The sequence below is a fragment of the Bombus impatiens genome, unplaced genomic scaffold (genome assembly GCF_000188095.3).
Source record: "Bombus impatiens unplaced genomic scaffold, BIMP_2.2 scf_0914, whole genome shotgun sequence".
NCBI lineage: Eukaryota > Metazoa > Arthropoda > Insecta > Hymenoptera > Apidae > Bombus > Bombus impatiens.
Genome location: NT_177333.1, coordinates 434,862 through 457,623, shown reverse-complemented (window position 1 = coordinate 457,623; position 22,762 = coordinate 434,862). Strand labels below are relative to the sequence as shown.

At 34.7% G+C, this 22,762-nt stretch overlaps 1 protein-coding gene and 1 long non-coding RNA gene across 10 annotated transcripts in view; one reads left to right on the top strand and one right to left on the bottom strand.

Annotated features, from left to right (window-relative positions):
- The first annotated feature begins 1,031 nt into the window (after positions 1-1,031).
- Positions 1,032-3,135, top strand: LOC117152266. The gene is made up of 2 exons (XR_004462595.1): positions 1,032-1,206; positions 2,519-3,135. It is a non-coding gene; the product is annotated as an uncharacterized LOC117152266 (long non-coding RNA).
- The window catches only part of LOC100749574 (thyrotroph embryonic factor), a 102,114-nt gene continuing 81,084 nt past the window's right edge, over positions 1,733-22,762 (bottom strand). For 3 of the 9 annotated variants that reach the window (XM_024370742.2, XM_024370744.2, XM_012390950.2), the window contains 5 exons: positions 10,913-11,058; positions 9,737-9,974; positions 8,380-8,528; positions 7,572-7,709; positions 1,733-6,888 (listed from right to left, as the gene is read on the bottom strand). In XM_024370742.2, the coding sequence (XP_024226510.1) occupies positions 6,802-6,888; positions 7,572-7,709; positions 8,380-8,528; positions 9,737-9,974; positions 10,913-11,058 (758 nt within the window). In that variant the 3' untranslated portion in view covers positions 1,733-6,801. The remainder of the gene's footprint in view (positions 6,889-7,571; positions 7,710-8,379; positions 8,529-9,736; positions 9,975-10,912; positions 11,059-22,762) is intronic. The other 6 variants (XM_012390959.3, XM_024370746.2, XM_012390952.3 and 3 more) reach the window with 3 other exon arrangements.

Here is a 22,762-nt window from a genome sequence, read left to right as displayed (position 1 = left end):
ATTTTACGATTATTTCATTATATAGAAAAATGTTACAAATATTCTTTTTGCATTGAAAATAGAATGTAATTATTAAAGATGAATAATAGTGCCGTTTTCATTATTTTGTCACTAGAATATAACCAGAGAAATAGTTGAAACCAGATGACCAACATACATATGTATGTAAATATATCAGGGTGAATAGGGAGATCATCGATGCAATATTAACAAAGTCAGCAAAATGATGCGCGATAAGAACAAGGGCTTCTAACGGCCAACGGCAGAACTATACGCACGTTTCTTCCTCTGAAGTAATTAGCAGAAGGAACATGCGTATCTACGGCGATTTTTTAAATACTTACCAATATTTACCAATTTTCTCGAACTGTTTTGTCACCTTTTGTAATTTATTCCTTTAACTAATGGACATTAGATATATTACGCCTATATTACGTATATGTATAATAAATAATTTTGGCGCCTTAGTAATAATTTTAATTATTTTTTTCCACTTAACAATATCAATATTTTACGTTATTCTTCTTGTGAAGTAAATAAAAAAACTAACTTGAAAATATACATTGAAAACTAGCCGATTTGCACACTGACGCTTACCCCCTAACATCGTTTACTTTACAAAATATATATATCTGTCCTTATCACGATTGTATCGCTTTCTTTGTTTAACACCGTCACATAGTAACGCCATCTCTTTCTACTAGTCTCGTATCGTCTATCTTTGTCGCACACTATCGCCGTCTCTTTCTATCGCCGCATGATTGTCTGTCCTTGTCGCACAATATTGCGATTCTACTCTATGGATGTGCCATGCACTGTCATCTGTCCTTAAGTGTCCTAATCTGTTGTTCCTTCCATGTTTGACAGATGGCAGGACATGACTTATCCGAGTAATAAAATTTCCGTCTGCAGATAAGTCATATACTGGCGACATTGTGCGATAAGGATAGAGTATACGAATGCCAGTGGAAAGAGAGAGCGATAGTATGTGACAAGGACAGAGTGTACGAATGCCAGTAGGAGAGAGCGATGTTGTGCGACACACGATTCTATGGACAGACGATTCGATGGTGAATTCACGGTGTTCAACAGAGACAGAGACAAAGATACACATACAAAACTGTGCACATTTGTCAGTGAACTGTTCCTTACGCTGAACTGATGTTGTCCAAAGAATCGCAAGAGAAACAAATTAACATTCTTTCGGTGCGTTTGTGCGCACTCTCCTTACAATTATTTTGTACACTCAAACATTATTTTAGATGTAAAGAAACATTCGTACCGTTTTCATTCAAGAATCATCGTACGACTGGTACTAGCCAGTCCACCTCGTGGTTATGAAATCCATTATATCAGCGTGACTAATTTTCAGAAACCCACCATGAAACAGACTTTATATTTGTACTATATCGAGGCCACTATAGTTTCGCAAGCAAGTAACGAATCATTGCTCGTTTCTTTTGTCAGCTATTTTAAAATTAAGATCCCTATATATTCTTTCAATTAAATATAGGTACAACACACATGAAATAATATGCTAATGTCCTTTAAATAACCACGGATTATTCTCACTACTTTCTGCAACTGATTATCGTTATGTACAATCTGATCATATCAATAGTGACAGAATTATTAAATATTCCAGACTGTTTAAAGCATTTCAGCGTATATTACCAGCGTAGTAATAAGTTTAAACGAACAAATGGATGCGGGATTAGGTATAACAATATAATTCAATGAAAACAATAACAAATACATATATTTCTCGAAATGTGATACACTTTGACGTTGGTGGTCGTATTTTAATTCTCGCGTGTACTGTTTTCTCATCTTTTTCGTTTCAAATGGATCGGATGGCGTGTCATTTAAATGGACGCGGCGACGTCACCTAAAACTCTTCCCATTATGTTGCATTTATTTCTGCTCTTTTCTTTTCTGCTTTTTTTTTTTGCTTTTTTACTTTTTCTTCCGTTCTGTCATCGTCGTTAAATTCTAATTGGAGCAAAGCTGTCAGTTGCATCTACCGTGTTTTTCTCTAATTATCTTTTTTCTACGATTTCTCCTTTACGACATTTTTTCTCTTTATAGATTTTTTTCTTTTTGCTTCGCTATCCTCAGACTGCAGTATTCAGCGCGCGCGCATACGCCACGTGCGCACGCACGTGGTCACATTGTTTACCTTTTCTATTTCCTTTGTTTTCATTTTACATAACCAACAAACACTATTGCGCTTCATCGTTTTGTCATTGTTTGAAAACTGTGCCGAGATCCAAGACCGGTCACTTAGAAAGCTACGAAGTAGTTTAATTAATTAGCAACTTGTACTAGAAGGTACTTATACAAATATCGATCTTCGAGAAACGTGAACGAGCGTCTCTTTTTCATTCTCGACTTTTTTTGCTTTCTTTTTTTTTTTCCTTTTTTTTACATCTTCAGGGCGACTGTCGACGCAGGGATTATTTATAATTAGACCGCGGATATACATGGAAATTCATATTTTTATGAATATAATTTACAGAGTCCACAGTCTATTTATAACAATCGGAAAAGAAACAAAAAATGCCTGGCTTTGTTGTAATTTGTCGCTAGACGCTACTAATCGCAGTTACAAGATACAAAAAGTACGTTTTGTTAGGCATTGTGTGACAATTTTTCCCCATTATTCATATTTAAATAGCTTTCGATGCATCGGATGTTACAATCTAATGAGTTCTGTTTATCTTTCAGGTAATCAGGCTGCATGCCAAAAAAGCGACGTGTTTTATGTGTGATCTGATCGAACAATGAGTGCGGAGATGTTCCTTGCATTGTATGTTCTTAATCTAATCTGTATCTGTGTTACCTCATTCTATCACGTTCCTCACGCATGGAGTTAGCAATACATTTAGAAATGTTAAATGTCACATTCGTAAATCGCTTTTTTGTTGTCTAACTTTTGCCTTTCATTTCTTCTTCGCAATCAAGTAAAGGGATACGTCTAAACGAATTTCTTCAATCGTATTTTACTAGGAGCTGAATCACGAGTCTAAACTGAAAAAGCAATTCGCGTGTAATTTCGTTTTTGCAGTTACGAGATTCACCCGCGTATATACTATAAACTACACAAAAATTTCATATTATACAACGTGCATAAAATCTCGGCGAAAAAAAGAAAATATATATATATATATATGATAACAAGACGTAAAACAATTTTCCATATCGTCGACACGATTAATTATACATGGACTCTGTTCCAACTAAAATTTACAATTATAAAATAGAGTCGATTCTATGAAGTTTTAACGCGTGATCGCAAAAATAAAGAAACAAATGTACAGAGTACGTATACTTTAATTAACTAGAAAATGTAATTGCCGTATAAAAAACTGGCGGTTTCGAAGCGAATCTGTCATTGGCAAAGCCTTCTATAAAATTAATTCATCTTGTATATGTCTACAAATATACACGTATATATGATAGTATCTATGATGTATCATATATATATATCATTATACGTTATAAGCTCTTTGAGAATTCGTGTAGTGTAGAGTCAAAAGGAACAGATAAAAAATGATAAAATAACAAATTAATAATGTAACAAATGAATAACAGGCGCAATATAAAAAAAGTTCCACCGGGAACATGCTCTTAATGCCGATTTCACGTCGCAGAAGGTGCTAAAAAACATGTGTATATAATAATTATACTCGATTATTGTCACTGAGCGTTGCAACGAGCAGAATCCCTTATCATTTAGCGCATCAACAGTACATAAAATATTAGTCGCATGTGTATTATTCGTGAAAGGCGCATGAGTGGGCTTAGCTCATGATTACTCTTCTTTTTCGCATTTGAATTTCTTTGCTTTTCTTTGTCAGACAAGAGGAAGCAACTACGAACAGAGATATACGTTATTTATTCTTGTCCGAAGGGTAGCCCTTTTAATACACGATTTATTCCTATGATCATGTGTATAACTCTCGCCGTGGCGTCATTAACAATGGAACATGCAATTGCTTTTTCTTTCAATAAAAAAGTACTCTTCATCTCCTTTTTAAGAATGATCATTATACGATTCTCTAGAATTTTGATTTATGCAATTATATCTTGCCATAAAAAAGAACTAATAGTACGGTGGTACTTAGTAAAAAATATTTACAGATAACAATAAACATTTAAAAAAGATCCAAGTTGTATGGTGCTTGTGTGGGAACATATTGAAACAATGGGCAAATGAAATATAAAGAAGATAGATATCAAGAGATAAATAGACAGATAACAGAAATATATTATTAGCAACAGACAGATAAGTATAGAAAGAGAAGAATAACAATAAAATAATGCGATGTCATTGGGAAACTGAAAGGAAAAGAAATAGGAACGAAGAAATGAAGAGTTAGATTTAATAGAAGAAATAACAGAACAGGTCAAACGAATATAAGAGTAGTAGAATTGATAAAAAAAAAAAGACTAGAAAGAAGAAATTATTTGCCAATAATATATCCATTGCATAAGAAAGGAAAGATGGAAGGAGTTCCAAATTACTGGACCACTGCTTCCCTAAACTGTGTATATAAAATATATACTGAATATTGATAAAATTGAAGGATGAAGTAGAAAAGCAAGAGATAAAAGGGAGGAGCACCATAGACAACATCTAATGAGAATCCATTGTCGGACAGCCATCGACTACGTCGAAGCATGATAAAACGATAATAAAAGATGCGTCGCGACGCTTTCCCCGCACTCGAGAGAGTGTATGTTGCTCTTCGAGCGACTCATCCAACTGGCATACAACCGAGCGCCGAAAAAACGAAACGCTACAGAGAGGAGAGAGATTAAAACGTTATGTATGAAAAAAAGAAGCACTTGATCTCTATCTTACGATAAAAACAACTAGAATCACTTGTGTGTGTACCATCACCACTTGTGGGATACGCTACAGTAATTAACGTTTCTTAGAGAACTAGGACCTAGTCCGTGCGCAGAAAAGCGTCGTTCTCCCAAGTATCCTTCGTTCGTAATTAACTCTTTTTCCTTTCTTTGTTTCTCATTTTTTCCTTTTTCTTAACAAGTCACCAATTACGGATATTCTTTCGCTTCTCGTTCTTCTCTAATATTAAAAGTTCCATTAGAAAATGTTACAACCAATATAAAATTCACTGGATACTCTTTTAAAATATAATGCAGATAGATTACAAAACCACGTCGAAATACAATAATGTTAGTTATTGTATTTGGCCAATTTAGACGTCATTCAAGAACCTTAAAATCGCTGCTTCATGGCTCGTTTGAAGTTAGACTACCGAGAAAAACGTTAGATCAAGAATGTATCCGCAATAATCAGATTTGGGGGCTGCATTGTATAAGAACCAAACAGAAGCTCGAGAGTCAGCGTGTGATTAAATAGACGCTTAAGGACCGCTTGCGGCCGTATTTTCCAACTATCGATCATTTCTACGCGCGCCTATCTGTGTTTAACACATTCGTACATCTTTCACTTATTACTCTAATCAGCTCCAGCCCTGTTTATGTGGCGATTACCGTGTGCGTGTCAGATGTTTAGTAAATACAGTTAAGATAATTCTTCCAATAGATCGCTTTTCCTTTAATTTTACTCCAGTAAATTCATATCTTCCAACTATATCATTAATAGGAACTTTCTAATCAAGTAATTAATGAAAAAGTATCTTAGATCAGAATTAATTTCAGATGGATCAGTTTCTTTAGTCTTTACAAACGTAAATCTTATTTAAAAACAATTGTAAAATCATTTTGATTAACATTAAAATATTACTGTGCATTGAAATGGAAGAGATATCCAAGTATACAAATCATTATGTTTAAAAAATTAAGGATTCTTCAAAAAATACTACGGCCTTCTACTTAACGAATTAATTGAGATTAAATTCTATTGAATCTTCCTACAACACAGTCGATAGAAAGCGTTTAATTGATTGATCAACGTACCCGACGTAAAAGGAAAAGTTTCAAAGAGTCCTGCCGTTTATACATCATTCGCATCTGGCACGCACACTAACGATTCCACGGTCTGCGGTTCCGCGTGTATACGTGTATGCTTATGTCTCTTTATGTATATAGATATATACGTACGCGTTCCTTGTATATATGTGTATACATATAATGCTCGATAATGCGTTGCAGCGAATTGATATACCCGACTGGTTAATACACCTGCATGGTATATACATGTACGCGTATAAATACATACACGTGTGCATGCGGTTGCGCGTGTACACGCGCGCACAGAGTCACGCTTACAGACAAACATACACACGGCCGTGTATGTATGCATGTATACATATATAATCTAACTATACATATAACTATGTACACTTTTTTTTGAGAGGGTGGCTTTCAGGGGCTGGGTAAGGGAGAAAGGAGTTCAGGAAGGACCAAAGGGGAATGGGTTAAAAGAAATTACATGTGTATGTGTGTATGTGTACACATTTTGTGTATGTATATGAGCATGTGAAGAGCGAAGGAAAGAGGAGAAGAAAGATGAATTAGCAGAAATTCTCATCGAAGGATATCTTCGGGATCCTCTAGGGATTAAGGGTGGGCTGGTTCGAATTTATCGAAGATGGTCTTGCGATTCGGCGCGCTTCTTCCTTTTCCTTCTTCATCTTCTTCTTTTTTTTCGTTTTTTTTTCTTTTTTTCTATTATTCTTCTTTCATCCGAACTGGCGAAAAACCTAAGTGCTGCGACTATAGTGTGTGGGAGGAGCTGGCACAACAAACGCTCGTGTCTGTATCTTTTTTAATACCACGACGAGCTGTTGCTTGCCCGGCGTACTGTTAGACGTCCGTGTATTTGCTCAGCTTGTCACGCAGCAGCATGTTCTCATTCTTTAACCGGTCCAGTTCCTGCCGCAGGCCCATGTTCTGAAATTTTGCATTTTTGTTTCATGGAATTATTCTTTCAATTAAAAATAGAGCGTAAGTTATCGACTGTGATAATACAAATATTATCCCAAGGGACAAAACATTTCATGTAAATGATGTTTTAACTCAGAACAGGATGATTCTTCCATTGGAGACTGATACAGTTATAGTAGAAGTTTTATTTGTACAGAAAAAAAACTTGGTTTTTAAGATAAGCGAATGTTAATCTATATTTATCACTGGAAAATGTACTTGTACTTCAAGGTGAAGGGATTTTTTTATAGAAGCAAAGAAAAATCTGTAGAACATGTAAGTGACTGCGCATTGTACATATTCCTTCTCGTTGAGATAGAATCATACTGTTCCATGCTTGATATTAGGAAAGATTTTGTTTCACATAAAACATGGTTTCAATATATTTGTACAGCAAAGCAAAGGGCTCTCTTTTACAGGACAAAGATAAATTTGTAAAACAATTAAACGACTTTCATTCTATGATACATATTTCTGCATGTTTGAAAAGGAATGATGCTATTTCCATATGTGTCCCATAACAAAAACGATTCTGTTTTACATAGGACATGATTTCCACTACATTGGCGTAATTCCATCAATACGACGCAAAGACTTAGAGCCTGGTTTAAATGTGTATTCTTTAATTTTAGAGGCGTGGGAAGATTTACTTCTTTCTCGAGGAAGCCGGCCCTGAGAGCGATCTGGTTCTCCTTCATGCGACGTGCATCTCGCGATCGTTTCGCTGCCATATTATTCTTCCTACGACGCGCCCAGTATTTGTCATCCTTCAGGTCATCCGGAACGAACTGTAGCCGATAGCGGGGCATGGAAAAGAGCAGGAAATTAGAACGAACGTAGAAATTGATGTATTTTAAAACTATAATGAGAAATTGTAAAGGAAAACCAAAAGGATATTGAAAATCCTATTAAAGATCATAGAGTGACTGTTAAATCTTACAAATTGAATTTCAATAAATTATTTATATGGTTGTAATATAAGATAAAAAGAAAAGATAAAAATAATAATAAGATAAAAATAAGATATGAGATAAAAATAAAAGAATTAGTTGTACAGTAGAATCTCTGTTTATTTTATATTTTAGGAATATTATAATAACCATACTTAATCAAATACCTTCTTTTTCTGTTCTCTAAGTTCCATTACTTTGACTTTAAAGTAAGAAATATTTCAAATAATAATTATATGTCCTAAATAATAATTCAATTAAATATGAGAAGTTCAGCATCGAATAAGGACATATTTGATAGAAAAGAAAAAAAATAATAATAAAAGGATAGAAAACGAGATAGAAAATACAATGGAAAAACAAAGAGTAGTGGTAATAAAAATAAAACAAAAAGATGTTATAAAGGATCGCTCTTTCTATTGATTGCTTCCTATTCAATGCTTCGAACAAGGAGATTTATCGAATGATGAATGAAAAATATTCAATTCGAATATGACAATCAACTGACCTGCTTCCGTGATTTCTTGATCATCGGCTGCGGTTTGAGCTCCTCGTCGGAGAAGGCCCGGGTACGTGGATCGAAGTCTCGCCCCGATGAGGCCATCGAGAGCGCTACAAGAGACAAGCCATATTGTATTCGTGATGAGTCCTCGGAATCTGTCGCGCGGAGAAGGAATAATCGACAATGTCGACGTTAGTCTAGTTTCATACGCTGTCCGGAAACTCGGATATATCGTCGCTGTTGCAAGAGTCGATCCTGAGACTTCGTCAAAATATATTATCCTGTAGTAATTTTATCGTTGCCTTACTTTCCATAAATCGTACAAGAACAATTACGTGTCAGCTTTTACAAACTTCCCTGAATCCTCAAATTCTACTGATCCTGGATATTGCTGTATTAATTCAAATACGCGTATCTGGTCAAAAGGTGGTTCTGAGAAAAATCACTTTTAGAACTTAAGGTGCCACCCGACAGCAAAGATTTGATTCAAACGAAAAATAGAAATGCGCCTTAATATTCTAACTTAATTCGACAGAATATCAGGGACAGGACAGAGAGATTTATTACTCACGAACATGTTTCATTCCATCTTGTGATTTCATTGATTTCCAATTCTGCAAGTATCTATACGGTTCGAACAATTGTACAGTATTATCAAAGACATGAGAGTATCTTATAAGACGTTTGAAAGGATCAGATTTTGTAAAAGCAGCACTCGAATAAAAAGAGACGGACAATATTATATATAGTAAACGCTATGTTGTATGCTATTAATAATTTAAAGCATCGAACAATTAATTCTGGGAAAGGAATATAGAAACTTTAGGACGAGTAACAAGTGACCTGATATAACATTGTGTTAAAAATCACGTCACAGTGGCCTACAATGCACATTCCCCCCCAAAAGTCACTAGTTTTTTGTATTGAAAGGTATAAAATTCCAACAAATATTGAAACTCACCAACTAAATTAAGTTTCCAACATTCTATACAAAAGGCAGATACAAATAATATAATTGAGAATACAATTCTATACCATAAAAGACATTTCTAGAAATAACGAAGCCAAAAAAAAACTGAATTAAATGTTAAGCACCAAGTTCCTGACATTCTACGTTGACAAGATTCTCTATATTAATGCTTTCTACAAAAAAGTAAGAAATTTCCAAAAATAATGAAATCAGAAACTAAAATAATAGATCGTTATACTTCATCCGCTTCTACCAAACGACAGCTCTCCCTCGACGGAAGAAAGTCAAGTCGCATAAAATCTATAAAACCCTAATATTGCTCAGGATCGACACCGAGATCGACGTGTGAAGTGTGTCGCAAAAGATAGGAATTAGGGGATGAAATTCACTCACTGGAGTCCGCGGGTGAGGGTGGGTTCATAGTGTCAGGGGAGCAACACTCGCTCGGCGAGGGTGATCTCTCGCGTTTGGTGACCGGTTCTAAGTGAAGACCGGCCGGTCCTTGGTGTCCTGGCGTTTCGGTGTTGTTGATCTTGTGCAGTTGCCCGCTCTGCATCGTGCCCTGTCCGCCGCCGGCCACGCCGTCCACAGGAATGCCGTTCTCGGAGAGAAACTCGTCAAGATCGACGTACTGTAACACGAAGTAAAGACCATCATCCTTTTGATTTCGTTTCGGTTACAAAAATAGTGCCCGTACATCGGTTGCCGAGACGAGCAATCGTTCTTACTTAATACGAGCATTCCATGAGTATCAAGATGAACCGCGAAAAAGAAAGAAAGAGAAAAAAATAAATAAACGAGCTATTGCAAGCATTTTTTGTTGAATTGTTAAGAAGCAAGATTATAGTGAACTGTTCTTTAACTCGGTGGATTTCCTGACTTTCGCCTTACATTCTTTGGAAGATCGTTGGTTAACACGTCGATTATTACGTGGAATAAAATTAATCCATTAAGGACCAACGTTGCATTTCTTGTTCTTCGATTAATTCATATTACTGGGATCTGTTAAATTGTCGTTAGAATATGAACATGTTTAACTGAACAATAATCCTTAATGGGTTAATTAAGATATTTTTAGTTAATCGGTTTCTCTGTTAAAGAAAGAATAAGACAAGATTGATTTTGTATAGTGGTGTGCCTCTATATCGATGTGTTATTTCTTATCAAAAATGGTAGCCCATAAAACACGAGGCGAATTTATAATGTTCTTAACTATCAGTAGGAGGAAATAGGGATTAAGTCGTACACGTTTTTTAAGGAACCATGCATTATGGAATTTCATCCAGACTCCTACCACTAATCTATCGCTATTGTAATGCTACATATATTTGCAACACTTGTGTGAAACTCCACAAAACGATACTACAAAGGATAATTTTTCCTACTGCTGGGAAAGAATGAGGTCCAATTAATTGCCATTCACAATTAGTACGAAGAAGGAAGATGTAAGAAAAAAGGAAAAAGAAGAAATGCAAAAATCCAGATTGTTTAAAATAATTCCAGATCCAGCCATTGAGGATCCGTATTCAGCCGAGTTGTGAGCTTACCGTATCGCGTTTTTGTACATACATGGTTCAATACCTTCAGGTCGGCATCATAGGGCAGAGTTTTGTCCCAGAGATTTGGGCCGAGGAAGGCGGCCTGCGCTTCCACGTTGCCCCATAGTTCTCCATCGGCGTCCTTCTTCTCTTCCGGTCCATCTTTGCCTTGTTTTCCTACAGGACACCAATTTCATTTCGTTATTCACTACAAACTCTGTCACTCCATCAAAGACAATTAAATTTTACTTATACGTAATTTCCATAATATCTCGTATCTTGTATCGTCTGAACTTAGTTTCTTTCGCTTTCTCCAATAAAAGATTGAAAAGTAAGAAATAAGCTTCTCTTCCGTTCTTTTCCATTCGTTCGGACAGATGGCATAGACAGAAACCAAGAAACAATTAACTAATGTTTATTCGCGGTTATTTTTTTCTCTATAAAGGCAACCAGATTCTGGCATTATTGATAACTATTTAGAAAGAGAAATTACACTGAAATTCTATCTATTCTTATTGATATGTGAAATATTTTCCAATAAAGAAATAAATATTTTTTAATCTTGACACTTAATAGTGTTTTTTTTTACAAGAACTCCTGAATTATCATACACAGGAGAGATGCTATGGAAAGGACAGGTTTTGAATGATTTAGGAAATAATTAGCATTTAATAAAATTTCTTGCATTACTAGCGGCAGATACATAAATACATTCAGAAAGATACATACATTCAACTTTTCGTAAGAAATAGGCATTAATAATTGTATTATGTACGATGACATCTAAGATGTGAATGTTATAGCTCAGACTACATCGTAGAATGGATAAAAAAGACGATGGAATAAAAGTCCACGTGAAGAAAGGAAGAATTTATGACAAAGGATTTCCTCAATGATCGGATAAAGATAGATCATTCTATTCCTCTATCAAACACGACATCCGCAAAGTGTCCAACTCTCAAGCTATTAAGAAGTTCCATTATTCAGTTGATATTTCTTAAAAAAGAATTCTCGTTTCCGTCCATTCAGGTAGCTCTTTCACCTTCGTTTTTTCGAGTATGATAGAGAAGCTAGGCCTTTTAGAATAAGCGATGGCATACATCCTCCCCGTTCCACCGGTCCTCTTTGCACCTTTTTTTCCCGGCAACAGCACGGTGTCGGAAGCCGCGGCCATCAGAAATTATTTCGTGGAAGAAAAGAAAAAGAGGAGCATGCGAATCAGTCGGCGGCCTTGGAGATGCTCCTCCAAAAATAGTGAGCCGGCCTAACAGCTTCTCTCGTCTGTTTCTTCTTCTCGGTTCGCCACGTTTCTTCCGCGTTTCTTCTTATCCCCTTCGAAGACTGTGTTAATTGTTTCTCATATGCCACGTTCTTCACGTTCTTTTTTTTCGTCTTTGTCATATTTTTATATCTTTTATCAAAGACGTAAATCGTCGAATTCGAAAATTTGAATCCCCAGTTGTTTTCCAATTATTCGCCGAGTTTAGTTTTCAGATTAATTTTAAATTATCCACGATGCAAATTAAACTTAACATTGATTTCTAAGGAATTTAGTTTATATGATATTAGTTTCGCAGAATGTGTCGATGAAATACATTTAAACACACAGTGATAAACAAGCGAATTAAAGTTTAAGAGGAGATTTCCAAATTCCACGGCTTTATAAAGGGTTAAAGGATTATTTTTACGCAATTGTGAATGTAGCCTTGGATCGGCGAGGTTGGAGTAACAATGGTCGATCAGTGGCATGCCAGAAATTCCACAAGAAGTCAACGTTTCTTTCAGAAGAGAAAGAATTTTATTTCGATTCTACATTTCTGATCTATATTTGTAGATCAAATACTGCGGTTCTTCCCCTTCGATATTCCAAATATGAAAACACATAAAAGATATAAAATAATCAAATTCTTAATTTTTCTAGTAGAAACAATTTTCATATCTTTTTCCAAAGGCGAAATATACGCGGTAACGATAAAAATGAACGCCAGATTCGTCGTAGATCGTTAATATTTGTATCGACATGGTTAGAGGCCCTATGCAGGCGAAACCAACGAACAGAACGGTTTTTCTATTTTTCTTCTCTTTTTTCCAATGGCTGAGCGTGCGGTTCAAATGCGACAAAACCGCATTCAATGATTATTATCATGGTACACCGACTGTCGACGAGGTCGTGCCGCCACCACAGTCTGATAGATTTCAACGAACGAAGATTTTAATATTCATATTCAGCTGTCGTTCCCTCCCGCCAGTATCAACGATCTTTGAATTATGTCCGTGATTGTCGCAGATTGTAATTCCAATGACTGTGAATTACCCGGCGATTATCTATAAAGTATAATCGCAGCGTTCCAACGAATTCGCAAAGTGGAAAAATATCGAAGGATTTTTGAAAACACAGAAAGATTGCTTCGTCAGTGTTGCTTTAAGATTTTTAAGATTTAAAATGACCCTTTTAGACGCAATAATATTCGAATGAGACGTCATGCACTGATACTATGATCTGGTTATAGAAATTTGAAAAATTGTTGAAAATTTGAAAAGATAGAGTCGATCAAAGTTTTCTAAGTTTAAGTCAAAGTTGGTTAAAGTTTCTAGTGGATCAATTGTCAGGAGGAAATTCGAACTTCTATATTGTTTATCATTTGCGTAAGATAGATTAGGGTTACAAGTGTAGAATCATTGTATATCCCTAAGGAAGCTTAGAATGGAGACAGATTAGCAACATTATATAATGCCTCGTTTTTCCCAATTCTTTTTTGCATTGACGATCTCCTACCACTTTAAACTCAACTTATACCAGACGATGCATGAGCATAAGTTTCGGCCTTCGAAAATAAGCTCATATGTACAAACGACAGAAGATTATTGCTACTTGTAATAAAAATTTGCATCGGTAACTTTGATCATAGTTATTTTCAATATTTAACATAAAAATACCAAATATCTTTATTTAAATTAAGTCTATGCTTATGTTTTCTTTAAAATCTACTTTATATTTTCCATTTTACGATATTCTTTGCACTGTCGCTATAGTCAGTGAATTATAGCGATAGTGAACTATAATGTGACGCTATAGTTCACCAAAAGTTCACTAAATTTTCAAAATTTGTAGCATTACACATCCGTAAAGTTACTATGAAAAACGATCAGCTGGTCATTTCGATGATTCTAATGCTCCAGCGTTAAACGCCTAATAACTGTACGAAGTGCACCGAGTTTCTCCGTGCACGCGAGCTAAACAACTAAACAACGACAGCTCGCAATTTGGTTCAAGGCTGTCGGTCGTCGCCAGTTCTGCGGAACTAATCTCGCGTTGCGTGGCGGCTAGAACACGAGCAACAGCCGGCTAAACGGGAAGAAGAGAGGGAGAATCGTGACGAACGAAGGTGAAGAAGAGCAACGAGACGGCGAAACACGAGAAGAAACCAAATGGAAGAATGGCAGAGAGCGATGGCTACGAGGAAAGCTGAGAGATCCAGGAGAATCTAATCGTCCTGATGAAAACGAAGTTAAAAGCATTTAAAAAAGATAGGAGAACAAGTGGCTATTAATTATTCATTTAGGAACCACGAAAAAAGAAATTTTGCATAGAATATCGAATGCTTCAGACAGAAACAGTAATTAAATATTACTATAATATTCCCACTAATGAGGATGTAAATATCGTGCATACATATGACCAAACGATAGCCTGATAGCCTAATATTGTATAAGCTAATGAGATATCATAATCGTATACAACTGTAGTCGCCAATAATCCTAGGAGATGAATATGATTCGAAATAAATGAAGTAGTAAATTAATAAAATGAATATTGCTAGAAATCTTTCGACGATAAAATACCACAGAACAATTCCTACTGACCTACGACACATGAAAGTTTTCGAATTTAGAATTAAGAATAAGAAATTTAGAATTAAAATGTTTAGTTTTGAAAAAGTACAAGGTATCGAGATCCTTTTTCGAAGATAATTAAAAAATCAATATAGCTTATTATTATAATATATATAGCTTATATAATATATAATATATATAGCTTATAATTAGCAGATTATAGCTATATATATTCTTCAACAACAAAGTACCATAATTCGTATAAATCTATAAGAAATAAGTTCCAACGGTCTTCGAATCTCGAGCCGAAAATTAGAAATTTCCAGTTTCAAATTCACAGATTGTAGAAAAGTCCGAGATATCAGAAAACCCTTTCCGAAGGCAGCTCAAAGATCAATAACCAGATAGCAAAATATTCAACGATTAATTAACGATAAAGCGTTAGAGCTTGATCCAGTCAGAGCTGAATCCAGATTTAGAATGAACTAAACATTGATGTAGAAACTGGGGACGTTTACGCTGATCCTGAAAGGGAATTCGCGAACGGGAATGTAAAATGAACGCGTTTGTCGAATCGAGTTGACCGAGTTCCTGTTCGGGGCGGCTACGTAACAAAAGCGGAAATACCGTAAAGGCCAATTGTCGCGGAGACAGAGAAAGAAGCTGGCTCTGAATCTGACCAGAAACGATTTCTGTTAACGGTAGAACCAGTTCTCTGCTCTACTCCTTCGTTATACCGAGAGCGTGCCTCTAATTACTATGTTCCCTGGTCTTCTCTCCTCTCGTCTCCTCTACTCCACGGTTCTCCGTCATCCCGATTCCCCTGCAAGATACTCCTTTACGTAATCGACAACACGCGAGCGTTTTACCTGACTCAAGTACGGAATGAGTCATGTGTATACGCCCCAGGAGGCGGTAAAAAAATGAAGAATAAGAAAAAAAAAAGGAGAGGAGATTGAAACGATTCTTCGTTGTCTTTGAGGTAATAAAGATCGGTAGAAACGTGGTGACGCGTAGAATGAAGTCAGGCCATGTTAAAAAAACAAGAATGCTTTCTTTATTAATTCGTTGGTTAGTGGTAATAATAAATGACTGACAATTTTGTTATTGGATTTAAAGGTCTTGGAAGGCGGTAAAAAATAAGAAAAAAAAGAAGAAGAAGAGATTGAAACGATTCTTCGTTGTCTTTGAGATGATAAAGATCGGTAGAAACGTCGTGACACGTAGAATGAAGTCTGACCATGTTGACAGAAAGATTTCTTTATGAATTAATCGATTAATAGTAATAATAAACGATCGAAAATTTATTAGTGGGTTTAGAGGTTGGTTACTTTATTTTAGGATATTTAATTTCGTCCTTTTTATCTACTTTTTATATAACAAAGATTATTAATGGAATATTAATACAGAAGACAGAACATACAAGAAAACTGAATGTGTTAAGCGTAGAAGAATTTTTGTATGTATATTAATTTTTGTATATAAAACCTACCGTTACATGGATGTGAAATTTACGTGAATTATTATGAAAATGCTTTTTCAAAATTTCTCGACATTTAATCTTGCTTAATAAAAATAAAATACAAACGTCAAATTTCGAAACGCAAATACTCAACGGGTTGTGCACCAAGATTAATGATTCCTTCTTGCACACACACAAAAAAAAAAATTAATCTTGTAACCGAAAATTCTAAAAATTTCCTCTCTGCATTAATCAGTGTCATTTTAATCTTGAAACTGCAAAAACAATTCGCGTCATTTCTTTCTATTTTCGCAATAACAATCTACAGAAATTTGCGTGAAATCGCGAGCACCGTTTCTAATTGAACGCGGTAGCAGGCGGTGAAATTAACTTGATAGGCAATAACTCGCGAAACCGAATAAAATATCCATTAAGTCTCACGCAGTTGCGTTCGCCTATAGCCAACCATTGTCCGTCCATGGAAAATCCAGCGAGATTCCAGATAAACGCCGGTGAAAGGGAATTGAAAACACTTTTATTAACGAACAACGATGATTTCCGCTCTTTTAGCGGCTTATCTTTGTTACATATCAATTAACCGCCACGGTTTCTTGTTATAACTTAATTGCATTCACGGCATAGACGGCCCAACAACGTTACACTTTCATAATCTTGATACTTTGATTCAATTTGCCGTGTCACTCGCGTGTTTCAATGAAAATTGCACTTTTCAGCCACGAGACCATAGAACATAATTTACGTACATATAGTCAAGTTAAGATCTTACATTTTATATAAAATGTAAATTAAGATACTAGAAATTATAGAATAAATAGAAGGATGATAATTACAATTTACAGTATTTTATTATAGTTTTTATATATTTATAGCGTACAAAATAATTGCAACTTGTTGTCTATATGTATTATACACGTATGACGTGCATATAATAGAGAACGAGGATGGAGAGGATAAGGGAAAACGGACAGTATGTTGTCAGACATATTCTGAAGTATTCTAACATAATCCTATTACCTTTGTTCCCTTGTTCGGGTCGTTTAGGGAATTTTTCTGATAAAAGTAATTTAATTTGTATATCCATTAACATCGTAAAATTATTCAAATATGTATGCATATAACAGTAATCGTATTTCTGCTAATCTAATCGTAATATTACTTTTTATGTAAATATGTTGAAGAAAATATGGAATAGGAATATAATTGACAACAATGATGGCGTGCCACTGTTGGCAAGTGAATAAACAACGGTATTTGTTTGGAAATGATTTCCTGTGGCCTTGGTACACCGATACTCGGCTATTTCGGACGATAGATCGAATACGAAGTGAAACTAAAATCCGTGATCAAGGCCTAGCTCGTGATCAAGTTTATAAATTCAACCCCGAGCCGCTTGTAGAACAACTGAATCCTAGTTCGATTCTAGATGGTTATGATATGCTATGTATATTAAATTCTATCAACTTCATAGAAGATCTAAAGCAAGTAGAGCAACAGAAATAATTGATTTTATATCGACTTAGAAGATCTAAATTATACTAGATCTAAACGATCTAAAATATGGTACGAAGAAACAAATATGATTGTTGAATGTATGTATAATAAAGTAGAATAACTTCGATATAAAGAATATTCACAGACTAAATTTATAGCAACATTCTATACATTTTATAGGATAATAACTCGATCGGTATCTGCCATTTTTTGTTAATTTCAATATATCGAAAAGGGTTTTTTAAAAAAGTAACATATCATTCTAAAAAGTGTCACAAAAAATTCAAAGCACTTTTAATTTTATATCAAAACTAAAGCTAAACCTAACGTAAAGCTAACTATATAAATATTCATTAATAAAATGATGAGATAGCATAAAAAAATAAAAAACGTATAACAAATAACAATAAAAAGTTTAAAGTTAAATTTAGTTTTAATGGACGAATTGCAAGTATTTAAATGCGTTTTGCGCCAAATTGAAGTTAGGTTTAGATAGTTTTAAAGTAGAATTATTAAATATAATTATTTGTGATCTTTGATGGTATCTTACTTATTTAAATAGCCCTTTCCATATTGAACTTTGAAAAAGTCTGGAAATACTGACCAAATTGTAAAGTATTAATTTTTGCAGTAACATTCTGTGCAAATTTTCCACTATAAGAAAGTTTCTAATCCTCACAGACAAGAATTTTCATACAATTATTTTTTCTAGATCATCCCGAGATGAATTTATGGTTTTTCCAAAATGTTATCGTATGTCGTTGATAATGGAAATATTCTCAGGTGCTAATGTCAATAGAAAATCTACACTCAGATGACTACTACCTTTTTTGTTTGACTGTATATAAAATTGAAGACCAAGAAGAAAATCGACTGAATTTGAGCGAAGAAAGAATCTCTGACTTATGATCTGTAAATCTCGCGCAGTTGTCCGTGTGCCGATAATTTATGTTTGCGGTAAGCCGCTGTCTTCTCCCTTGACAAACTATCTGCAAACCACGTTATCTTAAAAATCTATTAACCTCGCCGCTCGATAATTGCATTTGCACTGACTGCCCGGCGAGTGGATACAGTTTTACAATCGAAATTCTACAAACACCTATTTCCATTAAATATATTAGACACTTGCGGTCAACCGTTCAGCGTTTACGTAATACATTACCATAAATACGGGACTTCCATTCAATTTAAACATTTGTGGGATAAATTTATTTTCTACAACGTTTTGTTGTATCTCGTTGTTCATCTCTGAAATTTCCTTATTTAAAATTTTTCTTTATTTAAAGTGTGACTTGTAAACCTCAAAATTCAAGGATTCAAAAACATGACAGATTCAAACTTCGGAAACTCAAAGGTTCAAAGGTGCGGAGATTCGAAGAATCAGAGATTCAAAGGTTTAAAGATTCAATGCTTCAAAGTTTCAACGCTTCAAAGATTTAATACTGGAGATTTGGTGCTTCAAAAATTCAGTGCTTCAACGATTCAATGTTTCAAAGATTTGATGCTTCAAGGACTTAATGCTTCACAGATTCAGTGCTTCAAGGATTCAATGCTTCACAGATTCAGTGCTTCAAGGATTCAAAGCTTCACAGATTCAGTGTCTCAAATCAATGGTTCAAAATCTCAGAGCTTTAAAGATTCTGCACTTCAAAGATTCAGTTCTTCAAAGCTTCGAAGATTTAAAAATTCAGATATTTGAAATTCAGAAAATTCGGAAAAGTCAGAAAAATGTTCATATTCAGCTAGCACTTAAATTCTGCTCCAAACCTTCAACAACTCGCTAAAACGCAGCGCGATATTTCACGCTAACTTTGTTACTTACGCTCTTAATTAAGAGTTTAATTTAAACTTAATTAAAAGGATTTAAGATTAGCATACGTTACTAAACACAAACTTGTGGAAACTAGGAAAGCAAGTCAAACAGAAAAACCATAGCTATAATCAGAAAAAGGAAAAAATAGGAAAAGATGATAATGAAAAAAGCTTTCGTTGGTTGTGCGCTTAACGGTCGGAAAATAGAAAAATCGTCGTAGAGAAATTTTACTGTTCGAAAATTCGCGAGATATAGTATACGACAATGACACGTAATATCGATGAAAAAGCTCGCGAAGACGAGGAGGGAAAAATAAGGATCTTTCATGATCCTCGAAGTGCCGGAAGTAGGCGCACGACTGCGTGTGTGTTCCTTAAAATGCTTTCTCTTTTCGAGTACGCTCTAATTAGTACAGTCTTCTCTAATTACTGACACTGCTTACTGCTCGAAGTGATTGCACACGGGAAAGAGGAAACCGATTACCAAGTCGAGACCGTCTGTTTGGAGTTATATTTACGCGTCGATGTTACGTGTGTTAAGAGGAAACCACGTGGAAATTCGATGAAAGCTACAAGAAACGAAAAGTAGAATTGTATATAGAAATGAATGAGAACTTTCGAAATAATAAATGTTAAATTAATATTGAAACACGGTTGCATGTGAAATTATCGAATTATTATCGAGATTTTCGACGTTCAAGATTTTATCGAAAATAATATCTATTAAGAGGAAATTATTTATTAAGTGAAAATTCAATGAAAAATTTAACGAAGACATAAAATAAGAACTTTCGAAAATAAATGATGAAATTATTTTATCGAGAATAATAGTTATCAATCTATCGTATTATCGTTGGCCCAGTTTGGCGATTTAAATGGATATTTGAGATATTACCGGATCATAGAATTTTCTATTTCTTAATTTTTCTTGTATTACTGGAAGTTAAATTAGAATGTCCCTCAATAATGCAGAATCTGATAAGCTTCGACTTAATCAATATTTGAATAACTGAAATGAGGAAGATTGTTCACAAATATTTCTTGTGCTAAATTAAAAAATTGTACAAGAAGAATTAGTCAAAGTTTTATTGGTAATAATGCCGCCTCGCATATTTTCAGCAAGATACACGTACATATTTATCGTGAAACTATGTCAAGAAGCAAGTGAAGCAAGAAACAATTCTAGCATGTTATATATTTCAACGAGTTTTCGACGCGAATGCTATCTCTGCTTTTTAGTGACCTTATTGCTAATATCGTTTAGATTAGGCTAGGTTTGAGTTCAGTTTAGTTTAGGTATATCGCGAATGTGTGTTAGTTAATACAATAATGTTTGGCGACTAGAAAAGATAAAAACTTCCTCCTTCCCTAATTTCTGCTTATTCCTACCATTTTTATGGATTTCTATTTAGATTTAAAGCATCTCCAAATCTACGATCTATAACAGCAAACAAATAGAAATGGAAAATGAAATACTAGATTTTATGTCCTATTTAACCATTAACTTTAATTGGAATATACACTATAATTTATAATTTAAAAATAATAGAAGAAAAAAACAAGTCGACTTTCCTTGGATTTATTTTAATTACACTAAATGTAACTAGGATGTAATTTACTTTTGATAGAAGGGAGCATTAAAAAGCAGAATATTCTTAGACAAGTAATAACGAATAGTATAAAACAGAACATAATTAATAATCGGGAATAAGATAGCGTTTAACAACGGGACCACAAATGCTTTATTATACAAACCGTACAATCCTTTGATATGCATCTATCCATGGTGAAACCTCGCGAAACACTATTTTTCTTGATCAATCAATGTTTCCGGTTTAGAAGAATCGCTACCTTTTTTGTCTTCCAATGAAAACTGCTCAGCGAAATCTACTCCCTATTTACAACGAAAATAAATAAATACTTCACGTTACAAAACTATGGCATTACTTTCTTATAAAGCTTCTAATAATAATTTTTCTTTACTTTCTACGCTAATGAACGACAATCGTTAATTTTACGATAAACTAATATTAGCAAGCGAAACTGCGAGGGTCGACATTAAAAGAAATAGGGTAAAGCGAGAACAATAAACATAGGGAAATCCGTGTCTGTCTTGTCTGGAATACAGTGATTGTAAGTTACGAGCTCGTGCATAACGGGTTGAAACGCAACGAGCCACGAAGACGTCCTTGGCCGCTCCTCTGATAGCCTCCAGACCTCCTGGGAATCGTTTCCTATCGCCTCGATGCACACGACTATGCAGCGAACCACATAGAAACGTTTCCGAGACCCTATCCCGCGGGAACCATAGAGTCACTTTGAAACTTCTGGGATAGAAAGTGAAGAGCATCGGTTTCTCTTTTTAACATCTTATAATTGGAATTTTGTTCAAGACTGTGATTAATTGTCGTTTCCTCTAATGCAATTCGAAAGCTAGAAACTGACAACTGTTATAGATTGATTGATATCAGAATCCTACTGCGCAGGAACTATAGTTACTTCGAGAATTTAGGGGTAGGAAGTAAAAAACAGCATTTTTTTCTTCTTTAGAGTTCTATAGTCGGAATTTTTTCGAAGACCATGATTGATCGTAGCTTCTTTTAATGAATTACTAGAATTGATAAATGCTATAGATTGGTCGATCCTGGGACTCTATTCGATGGAAGCATAGAGTTACTTTGGAAAATCACGAATTGAAAGGCCTAACTACGACCGTTTCCTTTTCAGTGTTCAACAATTGCAGTTTCGTTTAACATTATGATTGATTGAAGTGCCTATTAGTGCAATTTGAAAGCTAGAATGATTGTTGATAAATGTTGATTGCTTGATGTCGAAATTTTGGTTGGCTCGAGTTAAGAATAAATGTAATGTTAGAATTTCAAACGTAGTTTTATTTCATTACTTCTGTACTTCGATACCACCTGTAAGAATAAATAATCAGTATTTAGAAATACCATCACTGGTAGCAGTGCCACTTTGTATCATTTTTACGATCTTTCTCATACAAACGTAATTGCAAACGCTATCAAAAAATATAACAAGAAGTACGGCAAGTACATATAGACGTTATATACCAAAGGAAATGGATAATTTAAAAAAAAAACCAACCACTAGAAAGGTGTCAATATGAAATGGTGATCTTTACAAATGAAAAATGCCAGAAGAAATGCTTCCATGCTTTTTAGAAATTAATCCCATGTAAAATTTACTACAAGTCGTTTACTAGAAAATGCGTCAGAAGAAACAAATATTCTTCGTACG